This window comes from Heloderma suspectum, chromosome 1 (genome assembly GCF_057233095.1).
Source record: "Heloderma suspectum isolate Gila_16-S chromosome 1, 16-S_ref, whole genome shotgun sequence".
Classification (NCBI taxonomy): Eukaryota; Metazoa; Chordata; class Lepidosauria; order Squamata; family Helodermatidae; genus Heloderma; species Heloderma suspectum.
In genome coordinates, this window is record NC_139458.1 from 93,887,562 (window position 1) to 93,911,949 (window position 24,388).

Here is a 24,388-nt window from a genome sequence, read left to right on the forward strand (position 1 = left end):
AAATTTCTGAATGCTATGTGTTGCAGAAGATAGAGAAATCTACCTCTGTAGAATGTAGTCCATCTAGGATGTTCTGTACTATGGTGGGTATCTACAGTAAATCAGACTTTTACAGCACAATCCTATGCATGTTTACTCAGAAGTAAGTCCCACTGAGTAGAATCATAGAATAGTAGGATTGGAAGGGCCCTACAAGGCCATCGAGTCCAACCGCCTGCTCAATGCAGGAATCCAAATCAGAGCATCCCTGACAGATGGCTGCCCAGCCTTGTCTTGAATGCCTCCAGTGTGGGAGAGCCCACCACCTCCCTAGGTCATTGGTTCCATTGTCATATTGCTCCAACAGTCAGGAAGTTTTTCCTGATGTTCAGCCGGAATCTGGCTTCCTGTAACTTGAGCCCATTATTCCGTGTCCTGCACTCTGAGATGATTGAGAAGAGATCCTGGCCTTCCTCTCTGTGACAACCTTTCAAGTACTTGAAGAGCGCCATCATATCTCCCCTCAGTCTTCTCTTCTCAAGGCTAAACATGCCCAGTTCTTTCAGTCTCTCTTCATAGGGTGTTTTTTCCAGTCCCCTGATCATCTTTGTTGCCCTCCTCTGAACCCTCTCCAGTTTGTCTGCATCCTTCTTAAAATGTGGTGCGCAGAACTGGACACAGTACTGCAGATGAGGCCTAACCAGTGCTGAGTAGAGGGGAACTAGTACTTCCCAGGATTTGGAAGCTATGCTTCTATGAATGCAGCCCAAAAGAGCATTTGCCTTTTTTGCATCACATTGTTGGCCCATATTCAGCTTGTGATCGACAACAATTCCAAGGTAGTGTTGTTGAGCCAAGTATGCCCCATCTTGTAACTGTGCATTTGGTTTCTTTTTCCTAGGTGCAGAACTTAGCATTTATCCCTATTAAATTTCATTCTGTTTTCTGCCCAGCACTCCAGTCTATCCAGATCACTTTGAATTTTGTTTCTGTCTTCCAAAGTATTAGCTATCCCTCCCAATTTTGTGTCATCTGCAAATTTGATCAGCATTCCCTGCACCTCCTCCTCCAAGTCATTCATAAAAATGTTGAAGAGCACTGGGCCCAGGACTGAGCCCTGCGGTACCCCACTTGTTACCTCTCCCCAGTTTGAGAAGATCCCATTGATAAGCACTCTTTGAGTCCGATTCTGTAGCCAACTGTGGATCCACCTGAGAGTTGTTTCATCTAGCCCACTTTGAGCTAGTTTGCTCATCAGGATATCATGGGGCACTTTGTCGAAAGCTCTGCTGAAGTCGAGGTATATTATGTCCACAGCATTCACACAGTCCACAAGGGAGGTTACTTGATCAAAAAATGAGATCAGATTTGTCTGGCAGGACTTGTTTTTGACAAATCCATGTTGGCTTCGAGTAATCACTGCATTGTTTTCAAGGTGCTTACAGATGGATTGCTTTAAGCTGCTCCAGAATTTTCCCAGGGATTGATGTCAGACTGACTGGTCTGTAGTTCCCAGGTTCCTTCTTTTTACCCTTTTTGAAGATAGGGACAACATTAGCCCCCCTCCAGTCATCTGGCACTTCACCCATCCTCCATGATTTCTCAAAGAGAATAGACAGTGATCATTGTTCTGAGTTTATTAAAATCAGCTTTCCTAAAATCCAGGGTACGCGTTTGGCTACACTCGGCTTTTGCTTCCCTTAGAACCAAGAACTCAAGTACAACATGGTCGCTTTCCCCCAGAGTTCCTGTAACTGCTACTTTATCCACTATGTCATCTCTGTTGGTTAGGATCAAGTCAATCCTCTAGATCAGCCACACAAGTCAGGAATTTCCTGGAGATACCATGTTTTGCAGAATTTGTCTCCCAAGCAATATTGGGGAAATTGAAGTCCCCTATTACTACTACATCACGCTTCCTTGAAACATTGGCTATTTGCTTTTCAAAAGTTTCATCCTTGTCTTCTCCTTGATTGGGTGGCCAGTAGTAGACTCCGACTACCAGGTTCCTTTTATTCTTTGCTCCATTTATTTTGATCCAGATGTTCTTGATGGGGCTACCAAGCTCATCCTCCTGTATTTCTGTGCAGATATATGTATTTTTCACATATAGTGCAACCCCACCTCCCTTTCTGTTCCTCCTATTCTTTTTGAACAAGTTATATCCTTCATTGCTATATTCCAGTCATGAGAGTCATCCCACCAATTATGACTGGTGGACACCAATTATCCCACCAATTATGACTATCAAGTCATAATTTCCCTCTTGTATTAAGAGTTCAAGTTCATTCTGTTCATTTCCCGTACTCTGGGCATTAGTGTATAGACATTGAAGACCATGTGCTTCATGGTCTGGCTTTCTTCCTACATGTTTCTGAAGACTATTATTGGGCGCTATTAGAGCTGTTCTCTCTGTTGCGGTGCATGAGCCTTCGTCCATTGTTACCCCCAACTTTACATCTCCCTTCCCCATAGGATTCAGTTTAAAGCCCTCCTGATGAAGTTCTTCATGCTGTGGCCAAATCCTTCCCAGCCTTTGTGAGGTGCAACCCGTACCTTGCCAACAGCCCATCTTCCAGGATGGAAGGACTACTACTTCCAGAACTACTACTATTCTATGGTTCTAAGCCAGGCTGTTTTGTGCAGTGTGTTCCCTTTGTATGCAAAATGCTCTTTATACATTTCCCCCTCACCAGAGTTCCCCCTTGTGAACTCTTGAGTATGCATGACCTGAGAGACAGAGCCCTCAATACCACCTGCCTGTTATCTGATTATGGTCTCACTGTGTGGGGTTTATATACTGGTCATAGCGTGCTGTGATTGGGTGTTCAGTTGCACAGTATCCTATGCTCTGTCATGGTGATGTGGGTGGGGCAGTCATCAATATGTAGATGGCTGTTTTTTAAATGTTTCCCTTCCCAGCAAAGTCAATGTGGTTAGGGGGAGATTTGTTGTACCAGGTCTGGGGCTGGTGAAACATTCGCTGTTGACAGGGACATGGCCAGTGATGAAAGGGCTATAGGATATGGTGTGAGTGTCTCTTTCCCTCTGCTGCCTGTGTCCCACCCATGAGACAGCTCCATTTCAGCTGTTCCACCAGCAGAGTACTCTGGTGGCACATCTGAAGTGCTCTGCTGGCATATCTGCCATGGCAGATGCATATCTGATGTTCTGTCAGCACAGAAGGGCTTTTGTTGAATCCTATAGCCTCTTAGCAGGAAGATTTTGAGTATAGGATTGTATCTTTTATGCAGTCTTCCCCACCCTGGCACCCTGCAGATGTGTTGGACCACAACTCCTTTCATCTCCAGACATGGACATGCATGGGGATTATGGGAGTTGTAGTCAAAAACATCTGGAGGGCACCCGGTGGGGAAGAATGCCTTCCATGTCATAAAATCGTGGTTCTACTGCTGCTATATCTGGGAGATGGCAGGAAAAAAACCTTCTTTGATACAATATGGACATTTATTCAACTCTTTGGTGTAATCCCATTGTGTCTTTTATCATCTAGGAAATGTCTCTTTACCTTCGTGTCCTTTCACGGTGTTGCACTCCTGTTCTACATTTTGCTCCGCCTAGTCAACTACATTCAGGTGGATCAGGGAACATTGGTCCATTTGCCTGAGCAATGGAGAGAAGCTCTCTCTTCTCCTGTCACCTTTCCCCTTGGAAACAGGGTTGCAATCTTGCATATAGGAGTGCAAAAAAATCACCCAACCCAGGGTGTGATTTACAGCAGTGAAAATGTCCCCCTGCCCAGCTCTGCTTTTATCTCAGCATTAAAAATATTGGCTTGGATCCTAAGTTACTCCTCCATTCATGTAAGGGATTTCTGCCAAGTCCCTCCTCCATCTACAGCTGTCTATCCCATATCCCATACTATTCCCATGCATCCCTTAACCCTCAAAAGCTGATATTTTGAGCCCACAGAAGGAAGGGAAAGGTGGGAAAGCCCTGTTTCATGACTGTGAACTCTGTTCCTTTCATGGAAGGAAAGTTAAGATCCAATCTTAGCAGTGTAAAACGGATTTCAGTTCCATTTCTTTTAATGAGTGAATTAAGAATGTTCTCTTTGAAATAATATTTTCTCTTTGAAATAATTTGATTGGATCCAGATGTAGTCATACCTAGTGTAGACCGACTGAAATCAATGGGGCTTCACTTAGTTGGTAGCATAAGTCCCATTGACCCTACTCTAAGTATGACTAAGTCTGGATCCAACCCATGGGGACTTAAATGTGCTTAGTGTTAGTTTGTGCATTTCCCTTCTTGTATTTCTTTTCTGAGAAATGACACACGTCTAACTTTTTTCTTGCAGTGAATAAGTTGTCATCCATTTAGGTGACACTTCCTTTGTTGTCAACACAACAGTCACAATTCAGTGTTTATTTCAATGGGATTTAAGAGTGACTTCTTTTGTCAGTGTATGTACGTCACAAGTACAGATCTTTACAGAATGTTCCCACTCCTCCCTTCTCTCTCTGAAACCTCTTTCCGGATAGAGCATCAAAGATGACTGCAAAGGTGAAACAGACAGGGGAGAGTGTTAAAAGGCATTTTAAAAATGTATCTTACAAGGGAGCCTGTCCTAGGCTGTTGAATGTACTGTGGAATCCGAGGGGGGAAAGAATCAGTCAGGTTCACACACCTGGCAGGCAGCCATAGGCATAATGAAAGGAAATGCCCCTACAGAGCACACGAGGTACTAACATTCGTTTCAAAAACACCTTCAGAGCTTTTCTTGCATAAAGCAGGAATGCGGTAAAAAGGATACAGCTGTAGAGAAACTGCATGAAATGCTTTGGGAGAAGGCAGAGGTATAAAATAGGTTACAAGGCAGCTTTACTGCTCCCATTTTCCTGGGTGAAAAAAGTTATTGTAAGCATTTGCTTTTACATCAGGTAGAACACCTTGTCCCACTTTGTACTTTATGTCCAGCCTAACAATATTTCTCCACGTGTATGTGCCATGAAATGGACGCATTTGCATTTGTCACATGGCAGTGCAGATGTGGACACACAGCTGATGAAGTGGGCTCTAGTCATGGTTATGCCATGGCTATACCAGGTTTATGCCATGATAACTTTGTTAGTCTCTAAGGAGCCAAAAGACCCTTGTTTTTTTCTGCAACAGCTGAACCCAGCTACCATCTGAAAGTTGTCCAGAGAAAGCTAGCCACTGAAATCAATAGAACTTAGTTGCAACCAGCATAAAGTTCAGTTTCTTTCAATATAATTTAAGTGCAACTAACTGTCCCTGGGTCAATATGGGAGATTTGTTTTCCTACACTGAAGTGATTTGGCTTTAACAAATAAATAAATTGGGAATGATAGCCTTCAAGTGCCATTGTCTTCAGTACAAGATCTGACCTGATAGGCATGGTAGGGGCTTCTCTTTGTAGGGGTGCTTTGCGTTGTTCTTACCGTTAGAGATGTGTATTGGATTCAGCTGGATCTTGAATTTGAGTTGAATCAGGCTGCTTCAGAGAGATTATGAGACTCCTTGAGATGAAGCAGGATTCCCTCTGAAGTGGCCAGAACCAAAGCTGGACCATCTCAAACTTTGGAGGGTGCAGAAAGGCAGACAGCCTGCCTGCAAAAATTGGTACTTTGCTTTTATATATATAGAAAATGCAGAGGGAAGGGGAGGAAGAGGAGTTCAATGACTGATAGGTCCACCTTCTAATCACAGGGAATGATGGTTGGTGCACACCCCTTGTTACTTTGTCCCAGTCTTTCAGCAAAGGTTTTCAAGTAATATTTGATGCCAAACCTTATGTGGACAAAGTCTCTGGCTGTTGGAATGTAAGGAATAAATAGTGCAATAATTCAAAGGTATTAGTAATTCATGACAGGGAGGGCTAGAAAAGATTATATTTGTGAATATTTGCATTAGAGAAACTCTTAGTAAACTGAGTAAGACTACAGTTATGAGCCAACTGAAGCCAATGGCAAAATAGTTTGTATGGAATTAGTACTATTGTGGTAACAGTGCTCACTGGGGCCATAGCTTCCTTTTGAGTTGAAATAATTTAGATAATAGTTCCACCAGTTTCAGCAGTGCGAAAACTCAAAGAAATGGCATAATAATTGTGACCAAAGATAGTAATGGATATTTATACATTCTTGTGCCGAGATTGAAATCGTGCTGGAACAGGATACTATTTAGGACTATCAAAAATTGCTGCTTAAAGAGTAGGAGCTGGTGCAAGATTGAATTCATCACCTAGAAGTTTAAGAAAGAAAAAAACAAAGGAAGGAAGGAAGATTCCAGTTGATCATTTGACACAAGCTATTTTTGGAAGAATATTGGACCATGATGGAATTAAATAGCACTTCCAAAAATAAGAAAAATGAAGTGCAAAGAGCTCAATAAGGCTGCCAGCTGGTGATTAGATTCTTTCCAGGACCTAGGAGAAAAGGTTTGCAGCATTATGATGGAATATAGTAACTCCTTGGGGACAACAATTGACTCTTCCTCTTTAAAATATACCTTTAGATATATCTTCTTAGAATGAGCCAAACATTTATTCTTTCTACAGGTGTCTATCAGGGATAGGCAGTCCAGCACCTTCCAGATGTTTTGGACTACAACTCCCATTATCTCCTATTGTCCATGCTCGCTAGAGCTGATGGGGACACCAGGTTGCCTACCCCTAATCTAGACACATGTGTGTGCATGCATGTGTGCTCATTCTTTGAATTATCATGTGTGGAAGATTAGAAGTATACTTAAAAGATACTTAAGAGAGAGGGGGGAAAGCCCATCCAAATCTGAAGGAGCAGGTCCTGCTGGTGTCATTGTTGTCACTTGAGACTCAGGTGGCTTCGGTGGCATGGAATGCCTTCTACTGGCTTTGGTTGGTGGCCCAACTACACCCCTATCTGGACAGGGAGAACCTCGCATGGGTAGTCTCTGGTCTGGTAAACTCCAAGTTAGATTACTGCAATGTGCTTGATGTAGGATGCCTTTGAAGACAGTTCAGAAGCTGCAGCTTGTGCAAAATTCAGCAGCCAAATTGATAGAAGGGACCAGGAAGTCTGAACATAAAACACCAATTCTGGCCCACTTGCACTGCCTGCCTGTTACATTTGCAAGCCCAATTCAAGGTGCTGGTTTTGACCTATAAAGCCTTACATGGCTCAGGACTGCAATACCTGATGGAGTGCCTCTTCCAGTATGAACCTACCTGTATATTACGCTGACTATCTGATGCTCTCCACTGAGTGCCTCCTTCGAGGAAGGTTCAGAGGGTGGCAACAAGGAAGAGGGCCTTCTTGATGGTACCCCCCCCCCCCGCATTGTGGAATGCTCTCCCCACTGAGGTCTGCCTGGTGCCAACATTGTTATCTTTTTGGCACTAGATTAAGACTATCTTCTACCCCACGCATTTGATGACATATGATGGAGGGTTTTTTTTAACATCAGCTGTTTTATCAGGTCCCAATATTTTATTGTAACTGTTTTTTACCTGCTTTAAATTGTTTTGAAATTTAGTATGTTGACATTTTTTATATTTTGTTTTGTAACTTTTGTGAACCACCCAGAGAGCTTTGGCTATTGAAAGTATAGAAATGAAATAAATGGAAATGAAATGAAACCTATGTTTGCTTCTTGATGGAGAAGGGTATGCCATTCCACTGTGGAACAGAATCTCCACATTATGGGATATTCTGATGTGATTATGGGACAGGAAAAAAGAACAAGGTCTTATTTGTGCGACGCTACCTATGCCAAGCTTAGGGCGCAATCCTATCTGATCCACCCTGGATACTCCTAAGCCTCTGAACTCGGAGGCTCATGTGTATCCTATGCAGAGCAGTATCATGCGTCCTGCTCTGCATTTAAGCTAGATAGGAGATTTCGCCCATCTAGCAGAGGCTTTGGGAAGGGGAAAGGAGGAGGCTGGGGCAGCCATAGCATTTGCCATTCCTCTCCCTGCCCTTGGGAATGCCCCCTTCTCCCCGTCTCTGTGCTCTGTTTTCTGAATGTGGAGAGGTAGCCGATGCGGTTCTCTCTGCGCTGGCTATGAGCGGGAGGGGAAGGGGAGTGTGGTTTCCTGGCTGGGAGGTCAGAGCCCTTTTTCCAACCTTGTAGCCAAGAAACCGAATAATCCCATGTCCCCCAGATTCTAAGGGACATAGGATTGCTCTCTCCATCTCCTAAACCTGAGGACTATTCTGGACATATTGCTTCAATGTCACTGGGATTCTTTAGCTCAGCCTTTCCCAAGCTGATGCCCTCTAGATGTTTTGGACTACAACTGTCATCATCTTAAGCCTGCATGGCCAGTGTGGTTAAGGATCGTTGGAGTTGTTGACCAAAATATATGGAGGTCATCAGGTTGGGGAAGGCTGTGCTAGCTTAACAAAAGCACAGGTGGCTAAATGTTTTGAAGGTCCTTCTCATTAAATGTTTGCATTCAAGCTATGGGTTCAGCCAAAGTAAATCACTTAAATCCTATCGATGTCAGTGGGAGAGTAATGTATATGAATAACTCTCCAACAGAAATGAATGGGACTTCAAAATCAGCACCACTTTGGCTGAATCACACCAAATATATTACTTATCACTGTAAAGCTACCTTTTCTATACCAAAGTCACTAATATATAGCGACCTAAAATGAGTAGTGATCGCTCCAGTTTTGTAGACCTTTGATGCTGGTAAGTGGCCCCTTTCATTGAAAACTTTGGGTAGAACAGAGAACTTACGGGCTCAGCCAGTGCTATAAGTGCTTGGGCACTTCTGCTTTCAATCAAATGACCAATCCAATGAGCCAAGTGGTAGTATTTAAGAAGGCACATCAACACTTGGTAGATCGGAGTTACGCTTTAAAAAAAAATCAGTGTACATACAAGTCTCATTGGTTTGGTTTTGTTTTGTTTCCTGTAACTCTTCTTGCTTAATAGTTTTATTACGTTCTAAGTAAAGAATCAACCTAAAGCAGTCCTGTTTTTGTAATAAAGTGGATTTTTTTGAAATACCTGAACTGTCAGTGGTGATGTGTAGCACTCCAGGTGCTCCTGCTCATGGTTTTGTGGAAGGAGATGACTTTAAATACGGGGCCCAGGTTTACTTCGAATGCAACGCAGGTCACACCTTAACGGGCAGCCGTGTTGCCTACTGTCAGCTAAATGGGAGCTGGTCAACGCACCATCCTGGATGTGGTAAGGCTAATTTACATTTATTATTGTTTTGCAACCATGATATTTTCTTTTAAAGAAGTCAGTGGGACTAATAGACAGCAAAGATGTTTTATTTTCAGGTTGACGAATTCGTGCTTTCACATTAATTTTATGGATCTCTCTGTAATGTAATATGTCTTACGATTACTTCATATGGGACTGTCCTACGGAGAAGCAACCTGAACTGAAACCTCTCTGTGCCTGAATCGGCATCATCTGCTGAAGAATTGCCTTCCAGTTCATGCCCTTAGCCTCTGCTCCCCGAAAACAGCAAGAGTTGTGCAGTTCTCTATCACCTGCTGCTCCTTGAAGAAGTTCTAGCTTCTCTTTGCTAGGGAGTGGGATACAAGGAAACCTCTTCATGCACTCCTTTCATTTCTGGGTATTGTGGCAGCTGCTTTTCTCATCTTTTGCTCCTCCCTGCTGGGGGCACTAGCAGCTTTTGCCGGAGAGAGAAATGAACGCAGCCCATTCAACCACTTCCTTGTTCTTTCTGGGAAGGAAAAGCTAGGGTTGCGTTTGGGGGTAAGCAGCTGCCATCATTGTGGGTAGCTAGCCCTGCTTGCTAGGAACACGGGGCAAGGCTTGAGTCTCTCATGACCAGAACTGGTGCAGAGAGACTTCTTTACCTGTGGCACTCTTTAAGGCTAACAAATAAACTAGTCCTTAGTTAATGCCAATGTACAGATTTGCAGTCCTCCTTTGTTTTGAAGTCAGAACTGTCCATCTGTGCTTAAAGGACTACCTCCCCTATTGCCTTTCTCAGCATACGTTCTTCGAATTACTATACTGAAGTGGCTGGGAAATGGCTGAACATGGGGAGAGCCCTCCACACACCTAGCTGTGCATGTGGGAGCTCTTCCAGAACTTACAATGAACGTGTGGAGATCAAGCTCATGCAGTCCACTCTGTTCTCCTCTTAGTACTCAAATAATGTCTAAAAAAAGTGAGGGCTTTACAAAATATAATATTTAAATAAATTGTTGGAGCGTTGGGAGCATAGGAACATAGGATGCTGCCTTATACTGAGTCAGACCCTGGGTCCATCTAACCCAGTATTGTTGACACTGACTGGCAGTGGCTCCCCAGAGTTTCAGGTTGATTTTTTCCTTGCCCTACCTAGAGAAGCCGAGGATTGAACATGGGACCTTTTGCACGCAAAGCAGGTTCTCTACCACTGAGCTACAGCCCCTCCCTTCTTTATGTCTCCTTCCCAGCCAGCATTTCTTTTGTTTTTCCTCCTGCAATGATATATAATCTTGCACTGTGGGTGCACCAGAGTAAGAAATATTGGGTTGGATACAAAGCAGTCATGAGCAGTTTCACTCATGGAAGCCCTGCTACCAACACCCACTAATGGAAGAGGGAGATGCTATTTTTGCCAATTTCTCCTTCTCCCTGCAGCCCCCCATGGGTTGGGAAACCCTCTGGAACAGCATGGGAGGTGGCACAGGAGTGAGGGGCGATCAGCAAAAAATAATTTCCCTTCCCTTCTTTCTGTGAATGGAGCTTTGGATCCCATCAGGGGGTGGAGAAGGCAGAGCAGAATCGTTCACACTTGATCTCCTCTTCTGGCTCTTGAAGTCACAGAAAACTCCTTCCATGGACAGTTGGGCACCTCAGGATCTAAGCTATTGTAAATATTTCACTATAGATTTTGATCCCCCCCCCCCGCCCCTGCCGCCCTCTGCATTGCCTTCAGCATCTTTGGCTGGAATGACAACTCATAGCTGCTGTCAATCAATCAATGATAAATGAAATGACAGTTTTGTAACAAACTGTTGAATTGCTGGATGAACTAGAAGGACAATGTCTTCTAAGTTTAGGCAGTCAGATTTTTGGTTTACAAGAGTATTTCGTAACACAAACTATTAAAACACAGATGGAGCTTATCACTTGCTCGATGTAACTAGGGAACGGTCCAACAGAATATTACTTCTCAAAGTGACCCCTTTGCATTGGTCTATGCAGTTAGATTTCACCAGATCTAATTGCTTATTCCTGTAGAGTTAGTTGACTATTTTAATGCTGGTATATTTACTTCTTGAATGCTTGTAAAAGAATAGTTAATCTTATGCATGGCTGTATTCAGCGAATACACAAACTGTTGAATGATCTAGGGCTACTTTGAAAAAATCATATACCCCTCACCTCCCCAGAGGTCATAGAAGACAGAAACTGCTCTGATCCTGGTTCTCCACTCAATGGGTACAGAAAAATGATGGAAGATACTGCACTGATGAATGGCCGTTATGCAAAAATTGGAACAGTCATTACATTCTTTTGCAATAACTCCTACATTCTCAGTGGTAATGAGCAAAGGACTTGCCAAGAGGATGGAGAATGGACAGGGAAACAGCCAATCTGCATAAAAGGTAATTTAGAATCTTTTATCAAAGAAAACTGACTTTGTTTTATAGCTCATTTTATTGATACAGAAGGTATTTCCTAACAAGGGCTGACTGGCACCTGATATAGAGGCGGACAGTGTTGCCAGTTCTCCTCATCTGCTGGGTCCAGTGAAGGAATTTGGTAGTGAATCCATCAGATATGTATTTCTAGGTTTTGTAAGTGTTACGAACCCAGAAGGAAATGACAACAAACTCTCTTGCTGTCAGACCTTTATGCCAGGATCTAAAACTGGGGACTTTTCTTTTTCTGCTTTGTTGTCTTATGTGGTAAACCACCTCGGGCTGCAGGTAAGAAGGTTCCCTGGGCTGGCTGTGATATTTTTTCAGGTTCCAGAGTGTTTCCACTCACCAAGACAGCTCATTGGCTTCCAATGACCTGCTGGGACTGTGACAGCTTCTAAGTCAGCACTGATGACTGTTTGGGCAATTGTTGGCATTTACTGTCTTTACTTGACTTCTAGCATCGGCTCTTGTGCCTGTAAGGCTAACCTGCCCTCTTGCCTGCCCAATTTTCCTTCAGTCTAAGAATCTCATGCTTCCTGCTTTCCTCCCCATCAGCTTTCTAACAGAGCAATACTGCTCTGCTTTATCTAAGAAGTAAGCACCCTAAAAGTTCCTGCGACCCAGCATCGTGACACTTTGCTTTCCCCAACTTTCTGTTAGATTAGCTAATTTAAAGGATCAAATCAAGAGGAAATTGAGGAAATGGGGAAAAAAAACAATGTTTTCCCCATCAATGAATGACCAAATTTGACTTAGTAGTAGAAATCGTAACAGTAACAAACTGCAAAATCAAGGTCATGGATTGTATTTTTGTAAGTTACATTAGGAACAATAGCAGCCTGGAAGTAGGTTTTATTGTAGAAGAATCCAGTTCTTCTTCCACAATTGGTTTTTCCTTCCCCAACATGTGTTAAAGGCTTCAAAGAACTGCATAGGGAAGATGAGTTACATAGCAACTACCTAACCTTGTAAACCTTTCTTAGGAAAGGAGTCATGCTTGCAAGACAAAGTATTCCTGCAAGCTTCAGGGAAATAGATCATTGGTTGGATCCAGACTAAGTTGGTTGCTCTTAGGTCCCATTGACATCAACATGAAAAGTTAGTCATGACTAATTCCATTTATTTCAGTGGGAATTAATTGCAGCTAGGCTGCAATCTTATACATACTTATCTGGGAGTACTTCCCATTGAGCTCAGTGGGACTGACTTCTGAGTAGGCGTGGATTGGATTGCACTGTTAGTCTGGATCCAACTCTGTTGTTGTTAGTGACACAAAAAGGTGGACAGGGATATAAACCATAAAGTTTGAGCTCTGAGCATGGAAAAGCATTGTGCAACATTATGTTTTTTTTTTCTAGCTTGCAGAGAGCCAAAGATCTCTGACCTGGTGAGACAGAAAGTACTCCCCATGCAGGTTCAGTCAAGGTAAGATTGCAATGCCTTACCTGCAATATGGACAAGAAATGTTGTTGCTTTTTCCTATATGTCTCAGCTTGGTTGGGCAATCATCCTGTGAAGCATTTTGTCTGAACTATATTGATGTTCTATAAGTAATGGTTGTTAGTTAGATGGGTGCCCACTGGGCCTAGGCACCCAAGGAGGAGGAGTCAGCCAAAGACAACATGTGGGTAGAGATGGTCAAATGAACAGATATTACATCAAACCATAGTGAAATTAATAATTCAACAGGTGAAACATCCATCCTTAGAGATTGTTATAGACTACTGATAGACCTGTTACAACTGGATGAGTGAAACCTAATACATGAAAGACTAAGAAGGATCTTCTAAGGGAGCTGCAAAACATGGGTGTGGCAGGCAGGGTCAAATTATATAACAGCCTTCTTCAGCCTGGTGCCCTCCAAACGTTTTCGACTTCAACTTCAATCAAGCCCAGCCAGCATGGCCAATGATCAGGAATTCTTGGAACTGTAGTTCAAAACATAAGAACATAAGAAGAGCCATGCTGGATCAGACCAAGGGTCCATCCAGTCCAGCATTCTGTTCACACAGTGGCTGACCAACAGCTGTCAACAGGAAATCCACAAGCAAGCCATGAGTGCAACAGCACCCTCCTGCCCATGTTCCCCAGCAGCTGATGTAAATTGCCTTACTGCCTCTGATACTGGAGGTAGCATAGAGGCATCAGGACTAGTAGCCATTGATAGCCTTCTCCTCCAGGAATTTGGCTAATCCCCCTTTAAAGCCATCCAATTGGAGGCCATCACTACATATTGTGGTAGTGAATTCCATAGTTTGACTATGCACTGTGTGAAGAAGTACTTCCTTTTATCTGTCTGGAATCTCCCACCAATCAGCTTCATGGGGTGACCTCGGGTTCTATTATTATGAGAGAGGGAGAAAAATGTCTCCCTGTCCACATTCTCCACACCATGCATAACTTGGTACACCTCTATCATGTGTAGAAAACATATGGAGAACATGAGGTTGGGGGAGGCTACAGTGAAACTTTCAGTGCTCTTGTGATTACTTTGGCTCTTATTCAGTGGATTTCATGAGCTTGTCTCATCAGAATGAATTATCATACCATCCTTTTTTAAAAAACATAATCCCATGAGGAGGATCCTTTGCTGGAGCTTATCCAGACATATAAGCCCGTGAAACCCCAGTGTGCCTTTTTCTAAGGACACAATCTTATTTATTCATTTAGGGCACAATCCTATGTGATCTGTCCTGGATATTCATAAGTCTCTGAACTCAGAGGAGCACTTCCATGCTCCTCCCATTCTGCATTTTGGCTAGACAGGCTTTTTTGCCCATCTAGTTGTGACACTGTGGAGTAAGGGATAAGGAGGTGGGGAGGTCTTGGAATATGGGATACAACTTTGTCTAGGGGCCATAGGATTGCTCTCTCTCTTAAGACATTTGTATGCTGCCCCATAACATAAAGTTCTCTGGGCAGCTTACAACAAACTAACATAAAAAATAAACACAAAATCAGCATAAAATCAAAATCAACATAAATACAAGGGACAAAACTCACAGCAACCCTAAAGTTAAAAAAAAAAACAAATTTTAATCTTGAATATGTACATACTTAGAAGCAAGTCACAATGAAATTGATGGGACTTCGGAATAGACATTTTTCGCAACAGTCAGTGGTAAAGTGCCACTTACAAATTAGTAAAAAGCACTTTGAAGCGTTTGGATTTTCTGACTTCATAGCCTCTTGTGCTATAAATTCATATCTGTAGGTCTGTGCTTAAGGGAGATTCCTCCTCTTTTTAAAAGCTGCACACTCCCAAACTGTAGCATGCATTCCCAAGCTCTTCCAGTCTCTCCCTCTGCCCCTGCCACATGCACCCCTCCGCATTTTCTTCCTCGCTTGCTTTGGGAGGAAGGATCCACGAGAAGTGTTTGAGGTGTAATCCGCTTTCTAACACCAGCACCCTATCCGCAAGAGCAGTCTTTTTTCCCCACAATTCTTATCACACACACACACACACACACACATTAGTATACATGTATGCATGTATGTATGGGTATCACTATTTCCTGTACATCAACCTTGCCTTAGATCTATAAGCCCTATTCAGGTGTTCCATACCTGAACAGAGCAAATGTGTAAGGAGAGGGAGTGTTCCAGCATTCTGGCTCATGCAGAGAGCCTCTATGGATACAGGATGATCTCTTCAGACAGTCACCCTCCATGACTAGAGGGCAACACATGCAATGATGGGTGTGTGTGTATGTGTGTGTGTGCCGGAGTGCTCCCTCTCCTCACACATTTGCTCTATTCAGTTATGCAAGAATGGCTATGCAAGAATAGGGCTATAGATGGAGCCCAATGAATATATTAAAATTATTGGATAGTATCAAACTGTACGTTATAACACAAAGTCCATTATTTATGTTCCCTGGAGCTCATATATTTCTGGCAAAAATTCTTGGGAATCAGAGACACACAGAATTGTGGCTTTCACACACAAAAAGGGGGAAAATATGTCCCATTTCCCTTTGTTTATCCCCATGGGCTGAAATGCCATGAGAATTCTATTTGTTGTTGTTGTTGTTGTTGTTGTTGTGTTTAATTTATGGCATGACTCAACGCTACCAATCTCTAAAGATTTCAGAACACTTTCCTAACAAGTAATCCTCCATAAATACACACTTAAAACATAGGTGTTGTTTATATAGTGTCCTTATTTAAAATCTTTTAACACCACCAATGGTCTGACTTGTTATAAAGCAGTTTCCTATGTTCTGGTGTTTTGGAACAGTTGGCAACGAGATGCTCATTTTGACACCACAACTGCAGTTCTTCATCAGTAAATCACAGCATTTATTTCAGCCTGTTTTTGTACCTACTGTAAATGTGACCAGAGAAAAGAGCACATAAAGCATTTTTCTGTTATGCCCAGTACAAGCAATGTCTCCTCCACTTCCCTCAGTTTTTTTTTTGGGGGGGGGGCATTGAGCCAGGGAAGATTGCTGTGAAACTTGCGTTCTAACTCACTGCTTTGTGATTCTCTGTGTACATGCATGTGTGTCCCTAATAAAGGAATAATTACACTGTTACTGTTTGAATTTCTTCTAGGAAGAGTTCTTAATCGTGTTGGCAGCTGTTTCCAATGTAATTTCTCAGCCTCATGAATGGGGACAATATTAGCCTTGTAAAATAGCCAGTAATAGCCTTGTGAAACAATCATATTCTCTGCAACAGCATTTTGAAGTCTCATGCGTCAGGCCATTGGTCCACAGGACCAAGCAAAGTCTAATCTGACTAGCAGTGAATCTCCAAGACATCAGGCACAGGGCTTTCCCAGCCTAAGACCTCAGATCTTTTTAAGTGAAGAGACTCTGGACTGGAGCTGGAACCATCTGCAAGCACAAACGTGCTTGGCCACTGAGCTAAGGCCTTTCCTTAAGTATTCTGTTGACCATTGGCAACCTTGGCAGCATAGAAGCATAGAATCATATGGTTGGAAGGGGCCTACAAGACCATTGCGTCTGCTCAGTGCAGGAAGCCTGATTCCCAGGTGGTCTCCCATCCAAGTACTAACCAGGGCTGACCCTGCTTAGCTTATGAGATCAGGTGCATCCAGCCCCTTAGGGGACCATCCAGAGAAACTAAGACTCACTTACCACAATCTAGCACAGCTAGGCATGCTTAAACTCACTGAAATTGATGGCTTAAAGACGCTGCAACTGATGTTAGAAAGACGCAGCAATGACAAGTTTTTTGGCCTGTTGCTTATATTCCTATGTTCTTTATGCACCGAAACAGAGAGACTCCCTTGCATCAGCTCTATTCATCTGCATTTAGCAAGCAGAAGCTGGAAGTATATCCAACCAAAAAACCATCACTACCATTTGGAGAGCTACCTCCAGGTTTCCAGCATCTTCACACCCAGCTTCAGTATGATTGCATTTCTCCCTTCTACCGTCGCCTGGGAAGCAGCCGGAGAACCTGTCTGAAAACAGGAAAATGGAGTGGGAGGGCCCCTTCATGCATTCCAAGTGAGAAGACAGTTACCAAATTAGCAATATCCATAATAACAAAGTTGCTATTAACATGCTCAGTTAGTCCTAACCATGCTGCATTAATAATAATAATAATAATAATAATAATAATAATAAAAATACCTTTTAATACTTTATATAGCTGATTTTAAGCGTTTAAGTGTAATGAAGATCTCAGAAATCCTTACTACAGCCTGGTGAAGTGGGCTAATATTATTTTACCTATAATGCTGACTTGTGTGTGGGTTGAAGACAGACAGCTGAGGCAGCAAGAATAGCAGCTTATGTCACCCACTAAATTTATAGCTAAATTTATATAAAAAGGTCTTCAACTCATGTTCTTAGGCTGCAGTCTTGTATACTCTTACCTGGGAGTAAGTCCCATTGAAGTCAGTGGAGCTTATTTCCGAGTAGACATGTACACCAGCTCTGTAATCTGGAACCTCTGCTGTGTGTCACTGGCTTTGCTGGGTTTGTCATGTCTAAATCTTTATATGAGGTATGATTGGCAAATGGATTTTTCAGGTCCAGGGAATCTGGGTACAACCCTTTGTAGCAAAGCCAGCTTGACATTAATAACAGAAGTGAATCACCACAGTCACTCTGTCAGGAAATCAAATAAATGATGTTTGAACATTCACACAAGACACCACACACAGCTTCCTACCAACTTGTATGTCAAAACTTGCTCAGTGTTGCTCTGGCCATATCTGCAAGTATAGTAGTTCCTAGAACTAGAAAGCAGATTGTCCAAATTATCCATAAGAGGAGTAGATCCAATCATTTGGTTGCAACTCTTAGTTCTCTCCATTCAGTCTTCAGTTACACCACTTCACTTGTGCCACCTCTTTTCTTCCCTTCTTGGGTGATTATTTAAGATTGATGTCAATTTGCTTTTAAGTTTGATACATGTGGTTCCGATTTAATAACTACAAAAGGAGGAGAGTGCCCCTCAAATACTTTTATCCAAAAATGTGAATCCAATAAACATAATAGTGATGGGGACAAAGTTCAAATCGGGGCAGAGTTCAGATTGGGACAATTTGAAATACCAATGCAAAAGTGTCAATCCATTGTGAGCCAGACCCATCCAAATCCATCTCTGAATGTGATTCACTCCTGCCCCCGCTGCCCACAAGTCTCATCTGCCAGTTCCACACCTTTTTGTAAGCCAAGAGGAGAAAGTCACTGGCTGTTGGGAGGACTTAATGGGAGCAGGAGAGGCCAAAGCAGGTCTCATCCTTAAGTGAAATTATGTTACTTATTTAAAATATTTATTGGCCACCTTTCAGAGCTGGAGGCCTCCCAAGGCAGCAGGAATGTCATTTTTTTGCCAGTGAGCTTGGGATTTGTGGCTTCCTCTGTTTTGAAGGAAAAGGGTTTGTATTTTTCTGCCTTGAAGGCAGAGGAAATTACAAATCCTTCTTTCTGGCAGGAAATGACATCATTTCTTGTTAAGGAACAGGCAATCCTTGAGAAGGGAGAGGGACTGATGGTGAGCAATTTGCCTAATCCATTCATTTTTTCAAGTTCTTCTGGGAAGTACTTGAAAAGATTTGAGGGATTTTTTTTTTAATCCTCATGAGTAGTAGTTCACAAAAAGTGAGTGCAAATTATGGCCAGTCAAAGGACATGCCCATCATGTGATAACAACCAATAATCATAGATATTAATATGCAAAAAAGCCTCTTACAAAAATAATGAGCACAATCCAGCCAAATTCTGGATTTTAATTCTGATTCATTTCAGTGAGAAAAATGAAACATGTGCTTATCTATCCCACAGAAATCAGGGGAGCCTTATGGTGCTTAACGTTGGCTGCAGAGTCTACCAAAACAACAGAGTTCACAAAGGAATGCACTAAAATCATTGACTACTTATTGTCATCCCTTAGTTGACAGGGGTTATATGTGGTGATTGAATAGACATCCATTTACATCTGTATTATTGTACTGGTAAAATGCCCATTAGTGTTAAGGTGGGAGGCCCCATTTCAGTGAGGGAGGAACAGGAATGGGCTTGTAGAACTAGAACCGTCACAGTCCACAGCTTATCTTCCACTGTGATCCTAGCTGAGGGGATAAACATTTTTGTGTGTGCACAACTGTGAAGTACCTCCTCTTTTTCTTGGCAAACCCAGGGCCCCCTAACTCCTTAGAACTTTTATTAAAACTGTAACCTGATTCTTCTGGGCATTCATCCATGTTTGATTAGACTCATGCTAAAATATATTTTGCCTCCAAAACAAAGTATAATCTTACAAGATTTAGAATTGGATATAATGTAGAAAATCCATTAGATATTACTTGGTATGATTTTCTTCTGTAATTAGTACAATTTGGCTCCTAAATGAAATTGTGATTTGGAATGCAGGTAGTTTTTAAAGATAAAAGGTTATTTTTCCGGTTTCTTTGGCAGTCTGTGGAAAGATAGAAAACACCACTCTTCAGAAACCATCTACAACTAGGTGGCCATGGCAAGCTGCCATCTATAGGAGACCCAATGGGATGAAGGTCCTCAGTCACAGAAAGGGGGCATGGATACTGATTTGCAGTGGGGCCCTGCTGAATGAACGCACAGTAGCTGTGGCAGCTCACTGCGTCACCAATCTTGGGAAGGTCACTGTGCTCAAAACAGCAGACATCAAAGTCATCCTGGGCAAGTTCTACAGAGATGATGATAGAGATGAGAAGACTGTACAGAACTTACGGGTGAGTAAGTTGTTCAGGCACTATGACACTGCATATGCTAAGGAAAAGACCAACCTCATTCAAAGCTCTCAGTAGGAAAAGAGAGGCCATTTGGGGACTGTAAGCATAGCTGCATACTCAGAAATACATCCTACTGAAATAACTGGAATTGATTTTAATAAATTTGAGATTGGCATGCCAAACCCTTTGTTATTGAATTCACTTTTTAAATCAAACCTACCAATGAAAGTGTTATATCTATGTTTATGATTGGAAAGATAATGTAGATATAATTCTCTATAGCAGCATTTCACATCCATGACCATATTCCTCATTAAGTGTTTGGTCTCTCAGGATGGGATTGCTAAAAAAGAACATGAGCATGCCAACTAATGCTGATGCTAATTAATAATTACAATTTGTAAGGCAGGCTTGCATCCAATATACCTCTGGCATCATTTCATTTACTGATTTCATTTGGGAAAAAAGTGAAAATCTGAAAGCTTAAAAGTGAACTTGGGATGCAAATATAGCTGTTTCTGTCCAGCTGTGGTAGAAGGTTTCTTCAGTTGTCACCTGAATGTGGGTATGTTTATGGATAAGTACCAACACATCCATATAAATCATTAAAGGTACAATCCTATGCATGTTTACATAGGAAAAAAGTAGGACTTTTTCTGTTTAAACATGCATAAGATTGTGCGATAAGTTAATATTTCAGGTTATTTGATAGCCAGTCATTTGTTATGGGAAAATCCATTTATAACCAGAGGATCTATACATCTTCATTCCTGTGATCATTCTACTAATTAGGATCACATAGTGTTACGAAATCCTCACTTTCACTTGTCAATGTTTTAAAAGAAAAATTCTAGTTGTCACGAAGAAAATAAAGTCTGCTGGAAGCTCACAGACTATCTTCTAATGACCCAGAAACCAGGGAGTTCTATACTCCAGAGTATTTCCTCCCCCCACCTCAAATCTCTGTTCCTTGCAGATGCAGAATTTTTGCCCTTCCAATGCATTGTGATATCTTCTTCCCCTGTCAGTGTCTGAGAAGAAATCTACATTATGAACACAAATGTAGTTGCTGTTCATCTATACAATATAGGCAAACTTGTCCAATTTAAAAAAGCTTATTGCAGAATATTGGGTTCTAGCTACAGAAATTAGCATTTAAATGATAATGTTTGGATCTTCTGCCCCATTCTGTCCCCAATTTCTGTTGATGAATGAAGTATTGCTAGGGCATGATTTCCTATTCAATACTGTAATCTTCTATTAGATCCTTCTAAAATAATGGTAATGAGTCAACAGGTAAAACAGGACCACCTTACAATGACTACTAAAGATGCCTTGCCATTTCATCAGTTTTATATTTCATGTAAAAGTTAAATGGAAAATGAAACCGTACAGTTCAGTTATTTGATATTTCTGGATTCTCTCCTAGATTTCAGCCATTATAGTGCACCCTAACTATGACCCTATATTACTCGATTCTGACATGGCCGTCATTAAACTCCTGGACAAAGCCAAAATCAGCAGCCGCGTACAACCCATATGCCTGGCATCAACACACGACATTGATCCAACTCCAGATGACTTGCAAATAGTGATCACCGGTTGGAAGATCCTAACAGATGTTGCTGATCCAAGCTACAAGAACGACACAATCCGTGTGGGGACTGTTCAGATAGTGGACTCCCTGCTGTGTGAACAGCAATATGAGGAGAATGGAATCCAGGTCAGCGTCACCGACAGTATGTTTTGTGCCAAGCAACAGCCAGCCGCCTTTTCCAGTATTTGTCCTGCTGAGACTGGAGGGATTGCAGCAATACCTTTGCAAGGAAAATCATCTCTTGGGTTGACCTGGCACCTCATGGGTCTAGTGAGCTGGGGATATGATAAAACATGCAGCCTAGAACTCTACACCGGCTACACCAGAGCAATTCCTTTCAAAGACTGGATTGAGAAGAACATGAAATGAAGCACTTGGTCCAAAACTGTTTGTGTGTTTTTAAAATATAATGTTAAATATATTCATTTCTCTCACAGTCTCATGCTTTAGTTTTCTCATCCCATTGATAGAAGATTTCTGGGATAAAGCTAAAGGCCTCAACAATTTGCCACAGAGTCTAGCTGTTCAATGAGTCCAGTTCAGCTGTGTCAGAGGCTCCAAGTGTGGCAGATGGTTTGACATGTCCCAGCTGTCCCCTTTCTCCTGGTGGGAATAGGGTGCTTGGATCATGGGTTGTAGTACCAAAACATGATGACCAGACGTAGCTGTCTTCAATCTGTCTTTAACAATCACCTAGATAAGACGATTGAATGTATTGTTCATTGAAGTCTAAGATAGTTAGGAGGTTGGGAAGAGATCATTAGGAGGTTGGATGAGTTTGTTATGGTCTAAGCTGTCTGTATTGCCATATTTTATGTTGTATTCTTTTCCCTCCTAAGTACTTACACATTCAAATAAACAAAGGTTTGTGTTTAACCTGAAAACCAACATTTGATAACTGATTTCTCTCAGCTTGTTTCTCATCTGTTGGGAGATGTTAAAACAAAAATGTGTTTCCTTTCCTTGGATAGCTAGAACTAGAAAACTGTAGAATGGTGATGCATCAACAGACAATCTAATCCAATCACTTTCTGCCATCAGAGACCCCTTTTCCCATTGACTTATCTGCCAAGAAATTTGTGACATGGAACCCCTGCAGATAGAAAAGGACTCTTGGACATTTCTAGGGCACTTAGTTCATGTGGAGTGTTGGCCATATCTATTGAACATCACCATCATTCAGAAACACTGATAATGAACCACAGAACACACTCTATGGTTATACATTGCAGGGAAAGATAACCAGTGGTGGGCAAGCTCGCTTGTAGCAAAGTTTTCCTGCCACTGCTGATGTTCTCAGCAATGAAGAGCTCCTGAGAACCTGTCTCGGAACCCCAGCATTTCCTAGTATGCATTTTGAAAACCACTGATTTAATCCAACAACATGCACTGGGCTAAGGTCCTTTGTATCCAACATCCTAAGTGGTTAGTTCACATGATCCAAATAATAATAATGTCCTCCAAAAAGAGAAGAAAAGGAAAGGAACCAAGGTTCACTGCTCTAGTAGTATCTGCCTCACAGGAAGTATGAGTAGCTTGGAATTCTGCAACCTGTATAAATTCTGAGAGTTAAGGAAATGTGCACATATTTCCTTAGTTTGTATGATTTGTTTTGCTTCTGCTCCTCAGAGGGTAATAACAACAAACTATGCAGGGAACCGAAACTTGACCCTAGAAATCCTAATAAACATTCCTATGTTTATTAGCAGCTTCAGTGACCACCATTTGATTCCCACACACTATTGCAGCCATACAGGCTAGAAAAATTACTTTAAACACACAGACATACTGAGATTCTCAGGATTATGGAATTCTGTGGCCAATATCAAATTCTGTAGCTTTTTCTGCAGTTGTATGGAATCCCAGAATAGATACAGCTATGCCTATTGAATATGATTCCTGACCCATAAAAAGAAATGAAATAGAGCATTGTCAGATTTTCCCATAAATTTTACATGACTTCAGTTCTTCCTCCTACAAGTAACACTAAAATCCATATTTGAATTTCTTAAGACTGTGAATCAAACATCAGAACTAAATCGAACAGAACCTGCATTCAATTTAAGAGCTGCTTTCTTTTCCTCTTTTCTACTTAGGTGGCCCTCTTTTCTACTTAGATGAGTTAATTATACTTAAAAGGTTTTTTAAACTTATCAGGAAACAATGATGGGGTGTGTTTGTGGGTCCCTTCCCAGGCTATTGGCAGAGAGGTGAAAAAGAAGCTTGAGAAAGGAAGTTAATTGTTTTCTATGGCATGCCTTTGCTTATCTGGGAGTCCCCTGCATTCGTAAATAAAAAGGCTAGGGTATGTCTGTCTCTCTCACACTCTTTTCACCATAGTGAAGGCATTGCCTTCAACCAAGTAATTCCCTGAAAGGAAAGGAAAGTTTGCAGACAACTGAGCCTTTGCCATAGCAGGTCCTCAGCACATAATTTGGTTCCTCATCTTTTAAAAATACCAGGAGGCACATCTGACTCTCAACTGATTCTAGGTGATCCACAGCTGTTGATAGCCTGATCCTATCTACATGTACTCAGAGACAGGTCCTATAACAATAGAACTTGCTCCCAACTAAGCATCTTCAGTATTTCAGTTTTGGGTTGCAATCCTATGCATGCTTACTTAAGAGAAATTCTCATGGACCCAGTGCGACTTACTTCTGAGTATAACTGTACAGAATCAGTCTGTAAGCGTATCTTTCCATTTTTCATTCTATTTTTTTCCCCTTCATAATGATATGCTAATGAGCTGTTATTATATTTTGCTGTAATACTTTTAAGTAAAGTCTCCTGCCATCATTACTGGAAATGTTAATTATCAAGTGATAAAAAATAGACCCTCTGCTATCCTTTTTTCTCCCCCTCCCTCCTGTGGGAGTCACTTTTCTTATAAAACACGTTGGTTGGTTTGATAGGTTGGTAATTTCCACAAAAGGAAGAGGAATACTGCAAGGAATGTAACTCCCCAAATTATGTGGAAATATGTATATAATCCGCCGAAAGAGATTGTATCAA

The 24,388-nt window shown here is 41.8% G+C and overlaps 1 protein-coding gene across 2 annotated transcripts in view; it reads left to right on the forward strand.

Moving 5' to 3' along the window:
• PAMR1 (peptidase domain containing associated with muscle regeneration 1) overlaps positions 1–22,274 on the forward strand; it is a 73,816-nt gene extending 51,542 nt beyond the window's left edge. Inside the window, exons 7-12 of one of the 2 annotated variants that reach the window (XM_084827937.1) lie at positions 8,980–9,150; positions 11,328–11,543; positions 12,941–13,007; positions 16,830–17,062; positions 19,484–19,776; positions 21,206–22,274. In XM_084827937.1, the coding sequence (XP_084684063.1) occupies positions 8,980–9,150; positions 11,328–11,543; positions 12,941–13,007; positions 16,830–17,062; positions 19,484–19,776; positions 21,206–21,742 (1,517 nt within the window). In that variant the 3' untranslated portion in view covers positions 21,743–22,274. The remainder of the gene's footprint in view (positions 1–8,979; positions 9,151–11,327; positions 11,544–12,940; positions 13,008–16,829; positions 17,063–19,483; positions 19,777–21,205) is intronic. The other variant, XM_084827945.1, reaches the window with a different exon arrangement.
• Positions 22,275–24,388: the final 2,114 nt, after the last annotated feature.